The following is a 20,456-nucleotide window of genomic DNA, read 5'->3' on the forward strand; positions in this document are numbered from 1 at the left end:
TCACGGCACTGAAGCAATCCCACAAATAATAAGTTTCTGGCAATGAACAGTCTCTGTCTGTTATAACCTCAAGAAATTTTCTTACGTATATGTAAATATGCAGACATCAGCAAAATCAAAATTCCTCGGGGGAAGCACTCATTACCATTCAGAGGGTAAAAAAAAGTTTCCTTCAAGGCCTAGGTTATTTGGACAAGCCTAACTAAATCATCTGTGGTACTAGACAGTGGAAATTTCACAACATAAATGATACTGATTTGTGTAACAGCACGTTTATGTTTGTGTGTTTTACTGAAAAAGGAGATGGCCAACAAACATACAGCCTAAATTCTCTGACAAAATCCTTCCAAGTTATTTTAACAAAATTGCATACTTTAAATAAAACATGGTTGAAATGCATAAAAATATTAACATATTCATTTTAAAAACAGATGAGTGAAATGTTTCTTTGATGTCCTATGTTTTTCTATCCCCAAGTAAAATGCTAGAATTTTAAACGACTTCATTATGTCCTGTTGATAAAAGTCATTTATATTAGTGTGCCTCTGTACAAATTTGGTGATCAGTCAGTGAACAGTGGTAAAAGACAACTGATGAACAAGGTGTTATTTGCAAGTTTCAAATATGGGAAAACCATCAATTTACACATTTGTGAATCTCAGGATGAGGTAACAAATTCTATCATTTGCTCCTGTCACCTCAGCCTTGTCATACCAATGACTAGTGTTGAAAGAGTATTAAGTTATTTTTCCAATCAATTCCTTTTCAGTAACAGCTTGTAACAGAGCTCCCAATTTAAGAACTAAGCCATTACTTTAAACAGTCAACTAGGGAAAGGAACCAAATTAGTTTTATCATAACAAAAATGTCCTCGATTCTAGATCCAATGAAAATAGAAGATGTATTCTCTTCAGCATTCTCCTCAATCTCAAATTTAACTGGACCATAACTGCAGAATACGATATAGAAGAGAATTTTGTTTCTGTAATACTTGACAACATTCTTACCAAAGACAGAGATCTGGTTTTCATGAACCTTAAGAATTTTGCCCACGTTTCAAGCACAACACAAAATACAAAAAAGACAAACATGTTTCAAGGATAACAGTGTTTAGCTGGTGATTCAGATGTTATTTACTCCAGTGGTAACTGCTGCTCTTACTCCATCTAGTATCTGCATTGGGCTGTCATACTTGCCCAAAGCCAGCAATATATATATATTATTTTCCCAAAATGATACTTTTAATAGAAGAAATTAGTCACTTTCTTCCCCCACACCCCCAAAACCCCTAGCCTGTTCTTTATATTACTTCATTTGTGATCCATGCAATCACCACTAGCAATCCTATGCACTGCACACTTCCAACAACCTTTGACTTTAGTAAGTGGAGCAGCCTGTCACCACCTTTCACAGTGACTGAGCAACTCATGCCCACCTTCTCAAAGAAATTATGGTTTTAATAAATTTCTCATGGTGGAAACTGTGCAAATGCTCCAATAAAGAATTATTCAGAAAAAAGTATCATAATGCCCTACTTCGCAGCGACACTAGGGGGTACTAACAGGAAAATTACTGTAATCAGGGAAATGTAAGTAGAAAGCAAGTTAAGGATCAAAAAGACACAACAATTCACCAGCTTGCTTTGTAGTATTTAAATCCCAGGGGACAGCTAAAGAAAACAGATTATTTTTTTCTATTATCAAAAGCAGCAGTTATTTCTTCTGAAAAATACAATTTTAATAATTCAAGGTCTGAACCATATTTAAAGAAATTAGAATATATGCAGCAATAACTGCTTGTGTATAAGGCTATCAACTATGCTCGCTTAATAAACGATGTTTGTTTTATTGTGGAAAACTGTTTGAAATGCTGTAAAGATGGATTAGCATGAATAAGCCAGACAAAGATTCCTCTGCATGCAGAGTAAGCATGAAATGGAAGTTGTGCCTTTAATGCCCTGAGCTACCTACTAAACGGTTGCTAAAATTGATCAAGGCACATATTTCAATGCTACTGTAGTATTGTACACTTCCAAATTTTCTTTTTAAATATAAAAACTATTTAACTATTTCCCACTGTTTAAAAAGCAATAATCACATTTAAAATATAAACTGAAGCAAGAAAGTCTATGAAAAGTTCACAGCAACTTTACCAAGCTTAAGTTTTTCTCTCAATAGTTATTCTAGTGAATCAAAAAAAGTCTGTTTATTAATGCTAGGTTCCCTATGCTTCTTTAAGGAAACTGAAACACAAGAGAAAAATAGAGGTATCAAGTTCTAGAAACTATTACTGATTATTGACAGTGAGAGATTCTATAGAAACGGGGAGTTTATTTCTGCACTGACCTTCCAAGTTGCTAGATGAGAAGACATGGCTGTTGGAAGAAGTAAACTGAGTTCTAAATAATCTGATGTAACTTTATTCTACAATGAATTTTTACTTAATTTCCTATCACCAAGCTGTATCTAAACCAAAGACATTTAACTTTTTTCTGAAAGCACAGCTGGATGCAATGCATTCCTTTTAAAATGTAAAGCCTTCAAATAGCTTTATCCCATTATTTTTCTCAATACCAAGCAGGCTTACCCTCAATTCTCTGATCATGAATAGCCTACTTTCTACAACACCTACTTATCTATTCAAACACTTTGCATACTGACCGTGGCTTGATGCTTTGGTGAAGAAGGAGAGGTCTCATTTTCAGGAAAACTGGCCTTAGAAGCAGTTGATGATTCCTGTGAAATTCAAATAGGCAACGTAAGTTATTGTCTTTCTTACGATTTATTTTTTATTTTAACCCTAAAGATATTTCTCTTTATAAACACTCGCACATTACAAAAATAACGTACTACTTTTATCAAGCATTTGTTATATACTTAGATAGTTATATCATAAACCTGCTGAACAGTGGTTTTATGCATTAATGTAAGATAATTACCTTCATTAAGAGGCAGATTTTTTTTATGACATTGCTAGCAAATTATGAAACACATAGCTAATACTAACTTAATACAGGGCACCATGCAAGAAATACTAAAAATAAACAAGAAATTTTAAAAATAGATTATTTGTCTGTGTGGTTAGTAAATAAGATTAGTACAATAAATTGGTTTATATGTAGAAAAGCATATACCAGCTCTATTAATTTTTGTGAGTCATGATCATTAGTTTCCTTAAAATTAAACACTGAACATTTCTAGAGATTCACGTATTTCTTTTAAACTAGACTAACTACAGACCCCCAGAAAAAGCACTAAATCTCTGAAAACTAGGAAAAATTGCTCATCTTGGAAAGGCATGTGCATTTCCTCTCAAGTAATGATTGCTTTGCACAAATACACACTTAAAAATCCAGTAAAGAATTTAAAGCAGAATAAAAACATCACTTGTTCCCTGTTAACTGATAAAGCATTTCTCTCCCTCTTTCTTCTGAATTCCCTTTGTAGCTGTCCCAAATTCAGTTTGCTTTTCCAGCATTACATGACACTCTATGCACCCATGCTTTAACATACACTTATATACCTCCCTACAGAAGTGGCCCAATAGTTCCTTTTAGTAGCAAAATAGCAGAGAACATTAGCAGTCCTAAGAACAGCCTAAATGCTTCATATGTCTGTAATAATTTTAAAAGTTCAAATTAAGGAAACCAACATTGTCCTCCCAGGAAGGTATTTTTTTCCAGATTTTTAGCTGACGGCTATATACAGCCATAGCCAATAAACAGTTAACAAGTACACTTGATATCATCAAATTCTGATCAGCCATGGAAGCTCATACTTTGACACATTTCAAGCACCATTTTGACTGGCCGGTTTTCATAGAACGGTGTTGATTTTCCAGGAAAAACAAACAAGTAAATATAAACAAAATAGCTTTCCTAGGAGCCAGATAAAAAACTAACGTAGGGCTGATGTACCTATCCTGACAATCCCGCTTGTTTTTCTTTCTGTCTCATTCTCAATTTGAGATACCTTTCATACACTGTGCAACTCTGAAATAAGAAGTCCACTATTTCTGGTCATGAATTATTCCCTTTCCACATACTAATTTAAAGCAGGATGTGTAACAGTGTGCCTGCCAGTGGTAATAAAACAGGTGCATCAATGCACTAAACAAATCCTATCTTCCCACAGAACACTAGTTTATTGTTCCTCTATATATCTTTAGTATTTTTTCAAAGCATTAACACTGTGCTGTTATATGAACTATATATAGTATCTTTACTATTAAAAAAAAAAAATGCATGCTGCCTGCACATTTTGACGCTGTTAAAAGTAACTTTAAGCTACTGATTTAGAATTAACAAATGTGGCTCATATATACAGTTTGTTTTGGTTATTACACTAGGCATTTGTACACTTTCATGTTTACTTCACTAGGTTTAAGGTGTCAGTGTCTGAACACTGAGTCTTGGAGAAAAGTAAACCAACATATTCAGTTTTAAAAGAGCTTCTTAATTCAGTGCAGAACTACATAAAGGTTGTTCCAGAATAGAAGTCAACTTTAAGCCAAAAAATAAGAAGGTAAGTCTTTAGAAGTGAGGCCAAAACTTTAAGCCATCTCCAAAACAGAATTGTTCATTCTCTTTCTTACTTACTCCTCACACCTATGAAGAGTAAGCTGCACCAGGCTGGAAGTGTTTACCCAGCTTTGATTTATCAGGACTCCTCCATCTACACTGTCTCTCATGCAATATCACAACACACTCAATACAGGATACGTAAGGAAGAGTAGGGAGGGGAAAGAAGCCGTATAGGGATCTCAGAATCACTCAAGTTAAACTTATTTGTACAGGTGCAAAGCCCAAGACAAGCATGGTCCACTGCTCCTCAACATCACATTTGATATATTCTAAACAGACAGCTCAAAAGCTTAAGATCAAATCCAATAAATCCTATTCTAGGAATTAAGTCAGCTCATGACAACCCGCTCTCCTATACTCTATTTCAGCAAGGAAAGCCCCTAAAACAGACCAGAAGCAACAGGTCAAGCATGTAATATTCTGGGCAGCAGATCCATTTTCATTACAAGTACAGTGTTTTGCCCATTTAAGTTTTCTTTGACATCTGCAATCATACTGTCCCACTTCTAGGCTTTTCTTCATACTCCCAAATCCATGCGCATCTCATTTCCCCCTGTATCTTTAGAAAAGGGGAGCTGCAATGCTGTTTCCTGGTATCTCATTCTGAGTAGTCTGTGATATGATTTCAGCACTACAAAGTATTTGTTTCCAAGAAACTTGGGATGTATTGCTGAGAAGTTGCAGAAGCCATCAAGTTACCGCCCTACAATAACCCATCTCAGTTCCTCCCCACTCAGCTCACATGGACCCTCCCCACCCCTAGGCTGAATGTCTCAGCAGAAGCAGAAACAGCAGACAAAAATCAAACTGGAGAGAAACAGGCAGAGAGAAAGCAAGGGAGAGGCTGTGTCTTCTTGTTGGCCTAAACAGTATCTATTACTGTACAGACTATCAAGAACATGCCCCAAGAATAGGCAGAAAACAGCTTTTGTTGTTACTAACCAACAGCTCTTTTCAGACTAAACTTCCAGCTCAGCTCTGAACAGGAACAAAGCCAAGTGCTTCAGCACTTTCAGTACTCTTGTGTGTCCTTCAAAAACAATATTACAACTCTGCTGTAACCACACAGAGCTTTTCTTCTTTCCTTAAGATATTACAGTGGAGGTCAATGAAACAGTCATTAATAGGATAAATCCAGTATATAATACTAATACTTTCATCTTTTAGGCATAGTTTTTAGTTTAGCAAGTGCAACTTTTATTTCAATTCTATGACTATTTCAGTTATTCATCTGCAGTCTTTCGAGTGTATTCCTACTTGGTGTTTCCTATAACTGAAACATTGAGGCACGACATTTCAGCATACTTTACATGACACCTCGCCCACATCCATAACTCTTGAATTCAAATACTAATTACACTCCATAGCCTAAACGCAATTATGAAATCCCAAATTAGAAGTAAAACAGCTGTACACACCAAACCCTGAACTAACACCACTTAACATACTTGAACAATAACAAGAAGAGAGCTACTACTCACAAATTAATAGTAGTAAAGTTGTTGAACAGCACTTGGTTGCAGTGAATATTATACATAATGATACAACAGAAGAAAAATGGTATTTCAGAAATTCATGCATACTCATTTCTGTATATATATATATAAATATATATATATAAATATTTCACACATCAAAAGCAGTTGGTATTCCAGGATGCTGTTTAACTTGCTCCTACCTTATCGTTGGTATCCAACACAATTGTGCTGTGCCTCCATTTTGTTAAAACTATTGGTTCTTGTAGCCTCCTGTCCAGACTCCTACTCTTTATTATATCTCTCTGCTGCTGTGGTGAAGCATTATACTAAATAAGAGAAAAAAGAAAAATCAAACTATAAGTAGAATCTAATTCATGTAAACAAGATTTGAACATACCATTCATACATCTTAACACTGCCAACTTTCAGATTCCTGATGTCACTCAAGGCTGTGAAAATGGCTTTGGTTTGAAGGCCACTGAATTTTGCATTTAGTCTTCCAAGAATTGTTCTTTCTGCTGTAGTCCTCTCCAATACAGTAACCAAGACTGGCCTATTCAGATAATACTGTCCATTGGCAGATGGAAGTTTGATTTCTTTGTGCAACAGCTTACTGCTGGATTTGCAACCAACCAGTGTATTAAGAACTACCAAAGATTTAGAATAAATAAAATACTTTAATACTTGTTCTTCCTGTTGCACTGACAGTACCATACCACCTGTCCAGCTCTTGTGCAAGAAAAGGAAAACCCCACTATCCTGCAGCGAGGTGTTTAGATCAAGTTTAAGACTCAGCAGAGCTGTAATAGCCAAGGAGAGAACGGATTTATGATAACATAGGTTTTCTAATAACAGAGGAACATCCAAAGTACAGGCTGAGAAAATGTGAATGAGGTCACAAGAAGGACCCAACATTTGATTAGATACCAGCATTGCAGCATACTCATTAGCAGCATTGCCATTCTAAATTATATACAATTACAATGAATTACACAATAAAAGAATTAATTTTTAACAACTCTTTGCTAACAAAGTTTAATACTAAAAATACAAACAAGAAAAGACAATATCAGTATATGGCTTTTTCAAGTCATCAGAAATTCTTTCTACTTAGCAACAGAAGACTAAAATCTGCACAAAAAGAGAAACATAAGGCAGCATTTGTAGAGTCATGTAAAGGACGAGAATCCACCAGGTGAGAAGTAACAAAGAAAAGTCAGGTGTCCTTTTTACTTAAAAAGGCTAAAGCAACAGTCTTTGCAAACACACTGAACTCCATAGTTTTGTTGCTGATTCCTACCATAAACTCAGAGCCTCAGGTCTTTAAAGACAACCCTTGCCTATACTTACACATACCAAAGCCTGGCAAGGTTTAACCTAATTAACAAAAATGCTAAACGTAAGCTAAGTTGCAGAACACAGTTATATTTATTGCCCAAATAAAGAACCATTACTACCATGGCAGTAGTACACTTGCACTACTACGTAACTATGCTTGTGTTAGGTTTGTATTTTGCTGTGAGCAAAGTTAATGCTCCAGTACTAAGCATAGTTTTTCAGCATCATAAGATGCTGAAAAATTAAGTAACTTTAGCATTTCATTGAATTATTTCAATATGCACAAGTGTAGTAAAATATTCCTAGGTGAATGAATCAAGCAGTACTGAGAATAAAACCTGGTAGTTCTTGTACATACAGAAACGTATTGGTTATCGTTGCAGAAATTCACTTCTGAGATTGTACTGACTTCGTATTGGGCTCAGCACATCTACACCCACATGACAACTGCTTCCTTACAGTGGTGAGGATTAGTAACTCTCTCTTTGTCCCCTTCTTATAGCAAAAGCTGAACCATCATTCATGCCGCAAGCAATACAATACTAGCTTACTTTCTGGTTATGGAAACATCCACTCTGCAGACGCTCCTGCAACTCGAAACTGTGGCAGAAAGCTAAGCAATATGCAGCAGAACTGCCCACTGGTATTACAACTAAATCTAAACAATTTTCAGTGAAACTGTATCTAAATCACAGAAGGTTGCCACAGTGTTCCTTGCAGCAGTTCTAACATATTTAAGTGGGCATTTCAAACCAATTTCTTGCTATGAAATAGAACCACTTATTTCAGAAAAAGACTTACACTTTAGTGACACCAGTGAGTATTATTTACGAAAATCCTCTATGCACTTTTCATTTGAGTAACTGAAGGAATTGAAGTTTACATAGTCAAAGACTTGCCTTGAATTTAAATCTGTGTTAAGAGTTAGGATATTGACACAGGCCTAATTACAGGTGATCTCTATTTAAAAGGTGCCTGTGATAACATCACAAGCTGTCAGAGTTAACGTATCTAATAGACAACGACAACCCCATCTTGAAGGGGAAAGGACCTATAAAGTAATACAAAATTCTAGTTTTACAAAGCATATTTAACAAGAAAACAAAGCAACAGTGTATAGAGCTTATTAACAAAGCACTGCTAACAACTTCGGAACACTAAGCTATATATATCTTAGCAGTTTAAATAATTTGCATTGGCAACATAAACAGCATTAGTAAACTGATGAGTTTTTAAAGCAAACATTTGACATTTTTGCCCTGTTTTTCACCACAGAGGTGTAAAGTAAACATCTTTCACTCAGGTGTTTATGAGGGTATTTTGGGGGGTTTTGTTTTATTCATTGCAAATAGTAAAACTGTACTAAGCAGGGGGGGAAGACAAAGCTTATATATTTCTGGGCTCAAGAGAAGTCTCCACTTTTAAAGTAAATGGACTGATCTGTGATCATCAAAGAGAATCACAGTGAGACACAAACACTGTTGCAGGCTCTGCATTATCCAACCGAACTAGCCATCCTCTAGATCAGGTAGAGTCTGCTGGGTAATAAGAAGCAGCCAACACCAGTAGCCCAGCCAAGTTAGATGACACCGCCCCTGCTACTCTTCGGTCTGTCGCCCCCAATCATCTTGGTTCAAAAAGCCTTTCGAACAGTTTCAAATCAGGTTGACTTACTGACACTCTATACGACTCCACCTGCAGAGCTGTTGCCTCTGCTACAGGCATTTGCAATATTTCCCACTGTTTATCAGTAACGATAAACAACTAGGTTGGGCTCTTCTTCCCTCACACAAAAAAATCTTGGTTTTCATAACTCCAAGCAGGCTTTCTGTGCCTAAGCCTTCGTGCAGTCTTGAAAACAGAGATCAGGCAAGGGCTGTATACTGCAATAGAACTGACCTGTTCAAGACTACGCACTGCCTGATAGAACTATCTCTACTACACCATGTACCTTAACATCACATCTGCTACACCATGAATGTTAACAGCACCTTCTAAGGGTATGGCATCGTTTTCTTAATTCTAAAGCTTTTGATACTGCAGCATGAAACTCCAAACATACACGCTACCGCTCCTTGAAAATCCTCCACAAACTCAAATTTGTCCCATCACATGAACCCATTACTGGCACATCCCTTCAGTTTGTTCCTCATTTCACTGGGAGCATCTCCTGTCAGGAAGGGAGGACATAAGCCAGATGTTCATACCCTGACTGCATACATCAAGTTACAGAGAATTCTTGGTACAACAGCTCTTGGTGTAGGGTAAGGACACCGGTGGGATAAACTTAGGTTACACGGGGTTATTTTCATTGCTGAATTTGTCCAATGCCTTCACCGGCTACTTAAAAGCTTTGTTTGCCTTGGTATAAAATTTTCTAACCCTCTCAACTGGCCGAGTGATTTATATTTAATTTTAACCTCATTTGTGGATGGCTCAAGGCTCTGTCCTAGCCCAATTGTGTCTGAAGTAAATGTAACAGCCCCAAGTTATTTCTAGCAGTTGTCCCCATTCTTACAGAGATGACACAGATCTGTCAGCTTTAAGAAACAGAAAAAGATTCTTCTTGGTTTGCATTAACACCATGCTCAGCCAGATGAAAGGAAATGGGTGGGTGAAGGGAGAAAAGAGTGGGAAGCAACTGATACACAGTGAAAGTTTGTAAAGCATTTTACGTTCTTGCGATCAAAGATTGAAAGAGCAGCATTTAAAGGTACTACGATACCAGAGTATTTTTAGCACCTTGTACACTCTAACATGTTATTTGCAGCTGTCCCAACAAACTGCTTGAAACCAAAAGATTTAGAAGGAAAAAAAAAAATTTACATGTTGGCTTCAAAACAAAACCATTCTTCAGTGCTACTGCTGTTACTGGCTCTGAATAAACTTTCTTGGTGCTGTGATGGACCCAACACCAATGTCACAGCTTCTGCTTTTCTTACCAACTAGATCAATAACACTTATCTTACACCTACATAAACAAACAACAACAACAAAACAGTCATTTTTGTCTAAGGACTTCATTCCCTTTTTTCTCTAGGGGAAGAAAACTCCTCATTCTCTGCCACGGGATGTCTGCTGGCAGCAGCTGGAGGAGTCAGCTGCGCTGAAGGAATAGAACCTAAACAGAACACATGCAGAATGAGGAGACCACTGGGACAAGTAGGTTTGTCATATCACTTGCACTTTTGTCCTTAAAAACCATATAGATCCTCGCATCGGCTGAGACTCTCTCAACTTTCACCAAGCAATCCCAAATTTTATGACAAAAATGTGAACAGGATTCACTATTGCTAATGATACTGTTTAGTGCATAGACTTACAGTGGATATGAATGCCAACACACAGTATGTTACCTCCAAACCAAGTAGCACAGCTCAGAACAAGACAAATTTACTGTAAGACAACTAGGCCCCATTTACATGTTTTCATCTTTATTTTCTTTTCCTATTTGATTGCATGATATCTTCCTGGTATTACCTGCATCATGTTTTCGTGTCTTATTGAAATTTTTCAGATAGCATGCTGTGTTTGACAGCATTCAGGTCGCTAGCAGGAAAATCATTCACCTGAATATCAGAACTGAGGCCCTGAGCTCATATTCAATATTGACAGTGCAGAGCGAATTAACAGACTGCTGATCTATTAGGACTGCCAAAAATTAAGCTCTTCTATCTTTCTCTGTGAATACAGCAAGGAGAGCTAATGCCACAGGAACTTCTGAGAAGAGAAAGCGTAATTGCAATATAACACTACATAAATATTAACACCAAAACTATGAGTTCAGTCCAGAGGCTTAAGAGTATAGGCATTTTCTTTCAAAGTCTCCTCTTGAATCAGAGAGCCCAGCCCAGTGATGGCAAAACATCATGCTAGATATCAGCCTAGGAACACATTTTGAAAAACTGAAATACTTAATTTCTGGTTTTTATTAGCTTGTCCTGTTTATCTCCCCTTTGAGCTATTTAATTCAATACTTACTACATAGTTTTCCTCACTTTTTTGGTCATCTTGATATATTACCTTCTTTAGATGTTAGAGAGGTCTCATTCCTGAGGTCAATTTAACTTTCTTCCCACCCCTTAATACAGATTCCTCCTTCGCTTAAATTATAAAACTCTCATCAGAAAAAAGTAGGTTTCTAGAATAGGGCGGTAGCCTTTCTCAACATGATTTAGGTATTATTAATTCACTACACAGGAAATAAATATAATTTATCATAGTGACATATGCAGGAATGAACTTCTATTTGCTGGTTTATTTTTTTTTCTTTTTTAAATAATTGGCAAGAACCAACAACTGAATGTAGCAGAATGCACAGACATAGGAGAAAACTCAAAGTCTTTTGCAAGATATAGTACAAATTATGGTTAAAGATTATTATCCATTTTAAAGTATTATCCATTATTTAAATTATTATCCATTTTCAGTATGTTGTTCTCTGTGTCACACTCCTTATGAACCTTAATAGACTTTCTAGCAGTTGTTAAAGCTACTCCATCTGAGACATTATTTTTAGCCAGAAGCATTCAGCTATCCCTAGATGTTACTTAAATATACATGACTAGAGAGCTTTCTATGAGACCGTCTACAATAATTTGTTTTGCAACTGTGCCCAATGCCCGGTATATCACCTCACATTTTTAAGACATGTTGAGGAATACCAGAAATGTTTTTCCAAAGCATGTTCACATTTACAGTTAATGCTGCTACAGTTAATGTTTTAGTATTAGCTCAGTTAACATGCTACTTCAAATTTTTAGTTCTAACAAAGTCTAAATTATGAAGAATCATCTAACAAAATTATTATCTTCTTTTGCTGGTTTAACAGCACTGCATGACCATGCTATTCCATCACTTTATTTCACAACAAGTTTTGGAAGGCAGTATTTGAACTAAATCACCGGGGAAGAAACTGACCAAAAGTAGGGTTTTTTCTCTAGTATCCTTGTTTAGACCCAGCTGGTAACTCAGCATCATGCAGCCATTTGCTTACCTACCTCACACACCTCCCCTCCTCCATGCAGGATGGGGAGGAGAATTAAAAGAATGTAAACCCCCATGGGTTGAGATAAGAACAGTTTAATAACTAAAGTACAAAATAGTACTACTAATAATAATAGAAATGACATGGAGAGAGAATATAAAACTAGAAGAGGAAAGGGAAAAACTCCAGTAAACACAAGTGATGCACAATACAATTGCTCACCACCCACCAACTGACACCCAGCCCAACTCAAGCAGTCCAACCTAAGCAGCTATCTGCCCTTCCAGGTGACTCCCCTCAGTTTATATACTGGGCATGGCAAGTTGTGGTATGGAATATCCCTTTGGCTAGTTTGGGTCAGGTGTCCTGTCCCTGCTTCCTCCCAGCTTCCTGTGCCCCTCCTCACTTGTAGAGCATGAGACTGAAAAGCCCTTAATCAGGGTAAGCATTACTTAGCAACAATAAAAACACTGATGTGTTATCAGCATTGCTGTCAGACTAAAGCCAAAACACAGCACTGCACCAGCTGCTAGGAAAAAAAAAACCAAAACAAAAAACACACAAAAAACCCCAAACAACAACAAAACAAAAAACAAACAAAAACCAAAACAACAAAAAAAACCCAAACAAACAAAAAACACAACCCACAAAACTGTTACATCTGAAACCAGGACACTTGGTAACTTAATTTTCATTTAAACAAAAGATGAAGTCTTCCTACAGTTTTCTTTCACCACTCATGACTTCTCAATATGGATTATTTTTTCTTAATAACTTTTCTGTGGTCTACATTGTCTTTTCAATTCACTTGTTCCTAAGCACTTTTGGAACCGGCTTCAGCAAGATTTGAGATACTAATCTTCAATCATGCTTCAGTTAGAAGTGTAACAGTTCTGCTGGATGTTCTTCAGATACAGATACTTTTCTTTTTTGCCACACAAGATTTACTCGTTTCAAGAAGTACACTCTGCCCACATAGCTCATGAGAAGTAATTTTCAATGAAAATTTATAACAGCAATATGTGATGATTTTCATATAAGCAAGAACTATATCAGAACTCCAAAACAGACATTATGCTTCATTCTTTAAGTAGCTATTAATACAGTGGAGCTCAGATGTTTGTTTAGAACCACTGTTCAGTTAGAATTTCATGTACTAACACACAAATACTAGACACCCCCCCCCATGCCTTTATGCTAATGTGCCTCAAGTAGCAGTTCTGGATTACCTTTATGTCTTACTGTAGTTGGATTAAAGCCAACTTAATTTGCTGTTTAGTTCAAATCCAATCCAATCTATTTTCATGGAAAGCAACTTCACAGTCAAAATTTCCTACATTGCAGAAGTCACAGAATGAAGTAGCCAAAACATTATTCACCAAAATTAACTGCAGTTATACAGACAGAACAAACAATTGCTTCTGGTAAAACCTGGTTTAGCAGATTTTTCAGACTTTTAATCTAACAGCTAATCAATAAATAAGGAGCTTTTAAAACCAATAGTTATAGATTAAATTGTTAGGCTTATGCATCTTACAAAACTTAAGTTACTTAACACATCCGATTAACACAGGAGAATTCACGAACCTAACTCAGCTCTTCAGTGACTCCAATACAAATTCTCTTACTGACATAATAGAACAGTCTAGCTTACAGCTTCATTCACAAATTTCAACTGTAAGTATTTTCTCAAAAATATTATGAAAGCACTGTCCACTGAGGTGGGTCCTTTCTAAGTGAAAGCCACTTAGGACACCAATTCTTGGACTGAAGGAGCAGTAATTGAGAAACATGCTCTTTTGTATACTTAGACACACATTGTGCATGAAGCTTTCTTTTTAATAGTCATCTTACTATGTAGGACTGAACTAACAGCCTAGTGGCAGGAAAACACAGTTACATCATTATAAAAAACATCCAGTAGTTTTTCAAAGTCAAAATGAGAACTAAACCATATTAGGTACATCCTCACATACCAAGTGTCCCTAGCTCTGTTATTTTCCTACAAATTCCTGGTTTACTTGTATAATTAATAAATACCAGAACACATTTCTGGTGAAACTGTGTCACCCTCAAAAATACCACAAAACTCTACTGAAAGTTTTGGTTTTCAACACCTGCCTATATAAACATGAACAAAAATAGACTACAGTTTCTCAGGAACATTTTGTATTAAAAAAAGAATAGTAATCTTTTTTCCTACAGAACTTTACCACAGCAAGATCACATACATTATTTTGCAGCCTTGCATGAAAAGTTCAGTTCAGCAAACATAAGATCTTCTTTGACATCTGAATAGTTACATACATCCACTTTTCATGGTCCTTGAGAATATTTTTTTCTCTGTATCAGAAATTCCACAAATAATGCAAGAAATAACCAAGTACAATATGTAAGACCTCTTCTTGTGAATAACTCACATTAAAGGCCCTATAGAGCATTTACTGAAGAGGAGCTGAAAGTCCCAAGGTGTCAAAGTTCCTTAAGTCACTCACCTTAGGTAATTCCCATTCTGATCGGGAACCATCAGCACTGTAGTAGTATGGTCGACCTTGTTCATCTGCATGTTTTATCCACTGTAGAAGAAAAAAGAAAATGTACAACAGGAAATGTAATCAGCATGACAGTCGTAACACAGTAAATTTCTGACGCTTGAGATTTAAAGTTAATTTTCAAAGAAGTGCCATCCACTTCAGCAGCATCTAGTGCACAACCTCCAGTAGCTAACCAAGGTTAGTTAGCAGTGACAGCAACACAATTTTCAGCTTCCTGAATTGGTTTCACTAATAATTTTTCTCTGTAACTCTTCAGAAAATAGTCCTGCAATATCACCCAAGAGATTGTGATAAATAGGTATTTTTGAAGATGCCATTATCTCACTCTTATACGGAGGCACAATCTTTGCATCAGATCTGCACAAGGATTTTATGCATCAAATTACGGAATTGCAAGAAGCTCAACCAGCAACTGCTGAAATTTAAGATAATCCAAGTTGTTCACTTTGTGAACAACTCAATTTTTAATACATCAACAGGAACATGAGATGCAGTTCCTAAATAAATCATGAAAAAGATTATTTACTTAACCTCTATAGGCAGCTCCCACAATTAGAGAGGTAAAACTATGGAAACTGTGACTAGTTATGCAGAAAGGGAAAAACTGTAATGCGCAAACATCTACAAGAACATTACACAAAAATATGCACAGAAACACAACAAGGCTCTTGGGTCATGCAGATTTCACAAGACTGCCTTCCAATAAGCTGTGACAGGAAACGTTATTTTCTATCAATCCCAGTGCAATTAAAAAAAAAAAAATGTTTGCATGCTTGCTGAAACATAGGAAAGTGCCCTACAGATATTTAGCAGTAGATTAAGCAGGATAAGATTCCCAAATGGACATAAAACTCAATTCTTTAAAGACTTCAAAACAAACTTGCATACATCAACTGCAGAAGAGGTGGTGCTACAATACAATAAACTACTGTTTCAGTGACCACTTTTTGAAGTTAAAAAAACAAAACTAAATGCAACTTTGGTGAACAGTTACAAAAAACTGACTGCTTACAAATATAAACAAGGAGACATTTATCCTATGCGGAGCAGATTTTTATGCCATACCCAGAATCGCACTAAGTTGTCAACAGCAATTAGATAATTAGAACAGATCTGCTGATACAGCTGTAGTTCAATTAAGACGTTTGCCTACATCTGAAAGCAGTACTGAAAATCTTTGGTAAAGGATGAAACTGATAAAGCAGTACTATTTTCAGCTCGAAACCATGCTAACTGGAAGGCGTATGTAGACAAGAACAACATTTATAAGACACTAAGAAAAACATATTCATATGAAGTTCATTCCTGAAGTGTAACTAAGATGAGGGAGGGCAGGAATTAAAAATATATATATATACATAATATGTTCATTTAATGTAATCTAATACCCAGCTGAAAATAAGAAAACTTTTTCTAAGTAGTAAAGAACATACATGAAAAAAAAGTCAGCTCAGTTGCTAATGTTTCATGCATTTTTTAAAAAACAAGAGGATACTGCTGAGGTATGCACTTCTGGGAAAGAAATCTGTATTTCTAACAGTGAATTAGTGGAAAAAATTTAGAACACATGATGAGAAGAAGGAAAAAGTACCTTTTCATTAGTATAGTCATTGGTATATAAGGTTTGACCATGTTCATCCAACTCTTCTGACCAACCCTTTGGAGGAGAACCATACTGACTATCTGACTGGCTGTAACAAGAACTGTGGTCGTTTTCTTCTGATGAAAGATGCTACAAGTAGTCGGAAACATACAAGGCAATTTTGAGAATAAAAGTGTTTAAAATCTGAAAGATCAAAGGTTATTTGACTAGAAAGAGAACAGCAATAAACTCAGGGAGTTCACATTTTTATACCTTACATCAGAGAGCAAGAGATGCATTTTTACAGTACAGAAATAGAATCATAGAATAGTTAGGGTTGGAAAGGACCTCAAGATCATCTAGTTCCAACCCCCCCACCATGTGCAGGGACACCTCACACTAAACCATGTCACCCAAAGCTTCGTCCAACCTGGCCTTGAACACTGCCAGGGATGCAGCATTCACAACTTCCCTAGGCAACCCATTCCAGTGCCTCACCACCCTCACAGGAAAGAGCTTCTTCCTTATATCCAGTCTAAACTTCCCCTGTTTAAGTTTTAACCCATTACCCCTTGTCCTGTCACTACAGTCCCTGATGAAGAGTCCCTCCCCAGCATCCTTATAAGCCCCATTCAGATACCAGAAGGCTGCTATGAGGTCTCCACGCAGCCTTCTCTTCTCCAGGCTGAACAGTCCCAACTTTCTCAGCCTATCTTCATATATTTGATAATTGCTAGGCAATTCAAAGTATTTTCAGAACAACTGGCTTATACTGATAAAATTTTTAATTCTACTATACCAGATTTCAGCTACTCAACTTTAAACTCTGATCTAAATTTTATTCCCACAAATTTACATTACTGAATGAAGAGACTTGGCTTTAGTAATCTGGATTGCCTCAAAAATCTTGGGGAGACATGCTACCTTGGTTTTCTGCCAACATCATAACTTTATACCTAAACCCTTTTCTTCCATTCCCAAATAGTATCTGGAAACACAATAATCATTAAGAACAACTTGAAACTCCAACTGCACCTTTGTAGAGCCCAGTATTTCACAGTATTTATACAACAGGTTTTGTACAACAGGGACTGTAGTGATAGGACAAGGGGTAATGGTCTTAAACTTACACAGGGGAAGTTCAGATTAGATTCAAGGAAGAAGTTCCTTACTGTGAGGGTGGTGAGGCACTGGAACAGGCTGCCCAAGGAAGTGGTGAATGATCCATCCCTGGCAGTGCTCAAGACCAGGCTGGACAAGACCTTCAGCAACACTGTCTAGTGTAAGGCATCCCTGCCCATGGCAGGGGGGTTGGAACTACGTAATCTTAAGGTCCTTTCCAAACCAAACCATTCTATTATTCTCTGAATGCCTCCTGAAATATTACAAATTTCCACTTGCTCTCCTCCTTCTAACTCTGATGCATGTCACAATAAGCAATGCAAAAGCAAGGCTTTCTACCAGGCACAGTTAGCTGAGGTTTAAGATTATTTTCTGAAAGTAGAAGTGAATTATAACATAAGGAATAAGTTTGGTGTGTAGAGTAGAAAAGATTTTTGCACAGACATGTCAAACAATTTGTTTCCTCGTACAGCTTATTCATCTCCTTGCTGACATTGTAGTATTATTCAAAGCATCCATTCCATGCACCAAAGAGAAAAAAAAACACACACGAAAGAAAACAAAACCAAAAATCAATCTCCCTGCATTCATTTCCCAAAACAATATCTGTGCCACAGACTCCTGAGGAATTCTGTGCACACAGGCTTTCACACTATCTTGGATCTTTGGCTGGTAGAAGGCATAACATTTCAGATGGAACACATCCTGCTATTCAGAAATCACACTACTTAAATATTGAAGTCATGGTATTAATGTATGAGTACAAGTTGGAGGAATCATCTGCAGATGAGGAAGATTTACTGGAAGTCCTTTCATGAAAAGGAGGAAGAATGATAACAACAGAAAGCCAGTTACACTTACTACAAGGAGAGTAAATACTCAAAAAAGCTATCACCTTATCCATACTAAAAACAGGAGTTTTATCCGGCAAAACGACAGACAGTGATAAATTAACAGACCGTCGTCAGAGATACCAAAGCAACAGCCACAAACATTTTATCAGTTTACCTGTTGCTGCCACTAGCCTGTGGCAAGAAAATTTGGCTGTTCAAATGCTTGCAGATGTCAGGGCTGCTATGAAGGGCATTGCTAAAGGCAACAGAAGGGTCCCTTTTTCCTTTCTCTCCTGTTTCTGGCACTACCATTCCAGAGGCAGACACCTACGACAGAGCTTCCAGCAATCTAAAATCTTTGAGCACTGCACAATTAAATTTTAAAACTAAATACTGTAACAGGCTCCAGAGGAAATCCACCTAAACTATTCATATTTGAAAAGGTATGTAAAAGTGAAATATGTAGATTTCTTGATGTTTGCTTTTTTTTCCAATCAGAAAACTGATTAACCTAAGTACTGTTTAAACACAAGAGCACAATTTTAAGCATCTTTAAATAGTAAAATCCATCTCCCAACTATTCCTTTGCTTTATCTGAACCACTGCAGTTCAGATAAAACACACACCAATGCATGGCTCTCCCTAGCAACTGGCTGCACAGAATATATCTGCACCTCAAAATATTAGCCGAAATCTGATTTTAACATAAATAACTTCATGGTACACTTCAACTCTCTTAAGCAAGGTCTGTGGCAAAGCTTTGCCCAAAGGTTTTGCAAAAGGTTTGCATAATGAAAAATACCCCCATTAATACGTCTACAGAACATGTCCATGGCCTGAATGTAATACAGTCAAAAGCTTCCATGGCCATTTCCAAAAGCTGGGGGGGATATCCTCCCCCCACCAGCATTTGCTGCCTTGGACCTAGACACTTGCCTAGGCAGAGCTTCTAGCATGGCAATTTTAATGATCTTGTCTTCTGTTCTCTAGGGTGTCATTCACAGAATGAAGAAATGCATTTTCTCAGAGTTAACACAATCTGACAACAAAATACTGCTCCCTTAACTGCCCTTTCTCGCAGTTTGGTCTACAGCTATCCAAGGCAGAAACCATTGACAAGTGAGTAAATTCAAATCTCCTAAGCAAATGGTCAAAAAAAAAAGCTACAACAAGGTATCCAATTAAGCTTGGTTTATATTATTATTACACCTTTTTAATAATCCATTAGATAGAATTTGAAGTCATATTTAAAAAAGTTTTAAAAGCATTATAGAACATATTATTAATATATGTATAAATCTAAATACAAAAATAAAAAAAAAATCTATTTTAATTTGATAGAAGCCTCAATTATGTCTTTTTATGTGGGAGCAAAGTGCTGTCAAACTCTAAAGTCTGATTTTGACTCCAGAACTCTGGAGTTCTCTACATCTATCTTGATCTCTAAATCCATCTTAATTCCCCTCTACAAAAATGCTTTCCTCTAAGAAAAATATATCATACTTAAAATTAACTGCCACAGCAATAACCCAGCAGTAGCAAACACCTGTATATCCCTTGCCTTTGTTTTACCATTTATTTGACTGATCTTGATAAAAAACAAACAATTCCCCTTGCCTTTTTCAACATGTCCCCATAAATCCCGCTCTAGAAGCACTGTCACATTTCCCCTCCTCCCCCTCAAAATGTGCCAAATACACTGGGAAAGAGAACACATTCTCTGACATAGAAGTTACAAATGTTGTCTTATTCTACTGTCATTTATAGTCCTATTAAGTTTCAAAATATATTAGTTTTCCTTTGTTTTCCTTTATCTTTAAAGGAAAAGCTGCAGTACCTGTTCACTACTTATTACTCTCATAAACAATTCATGTACTCATTCTTGCACACAAAAGCAATTAAAGAGCTAAACTGTTTACAACTTCATACCAAGACACATGACCAAGAAGACAAATGAAGACATTCCTTGACACCCCAAA

General features: G+C 36.6%; 1 protein-coding gene across 6 annotated transcripts in view; it reads right to left on the reverse strand.

The window, feature by feature from the left end:
* Window positions 1-20,456, reverse strand: part of ARHGAP12 (Rho GTPase activating protein 12) — a 74,517-nt gene that overhangs the window by 19,845 nt on the left and 34,216 nt on the right. For 3 of the 6 annotated variants that reach the window (XM_065666691.1, XM_065666693.1, XM_065666690.1), the window contains exons 4-7: window positions 16,532-16,672; window positions 14,881-14,961; window positions 6,261-6,386; window positions 2,661-2,735 (exon numbers count right to left, since the gene is read on the reverse strand). In XM_065666691.1, coding sequence (XP_065522763.1) covers window positions 2,661-2,735; window positions 6,261-6,386; window positions 14,881-14,961; window positions 16,532-16,672 — 423 coding nt within the window. The remainder of the gene's footprint in view (window positions 1-2,660; window positions 2,736-6,260; window positions 6,387-14,880; window positions 14,962-16,531; window positions 16,673-20,456) is intronic. The other 3 variants (XM_065666695.1, XM_065666694.1, XM_065666696.1) reach the window with 1 other exon arrangement.

The sequence above is a fragment of the Lathamus discolor genome, chromosome 2 (assembly GCF_037157495.1).
Source record: "Lathamus discolor isolate bLatDis1 chromosome 2, bLatDis1.hap1, whole genome shotgun sequence".
Lineage (NCBI taxonomy): Eukaryota > Metazoa > Chordata > Aves > Psittaciformes > Psittacidae > Lathamus > Lathamus discolor.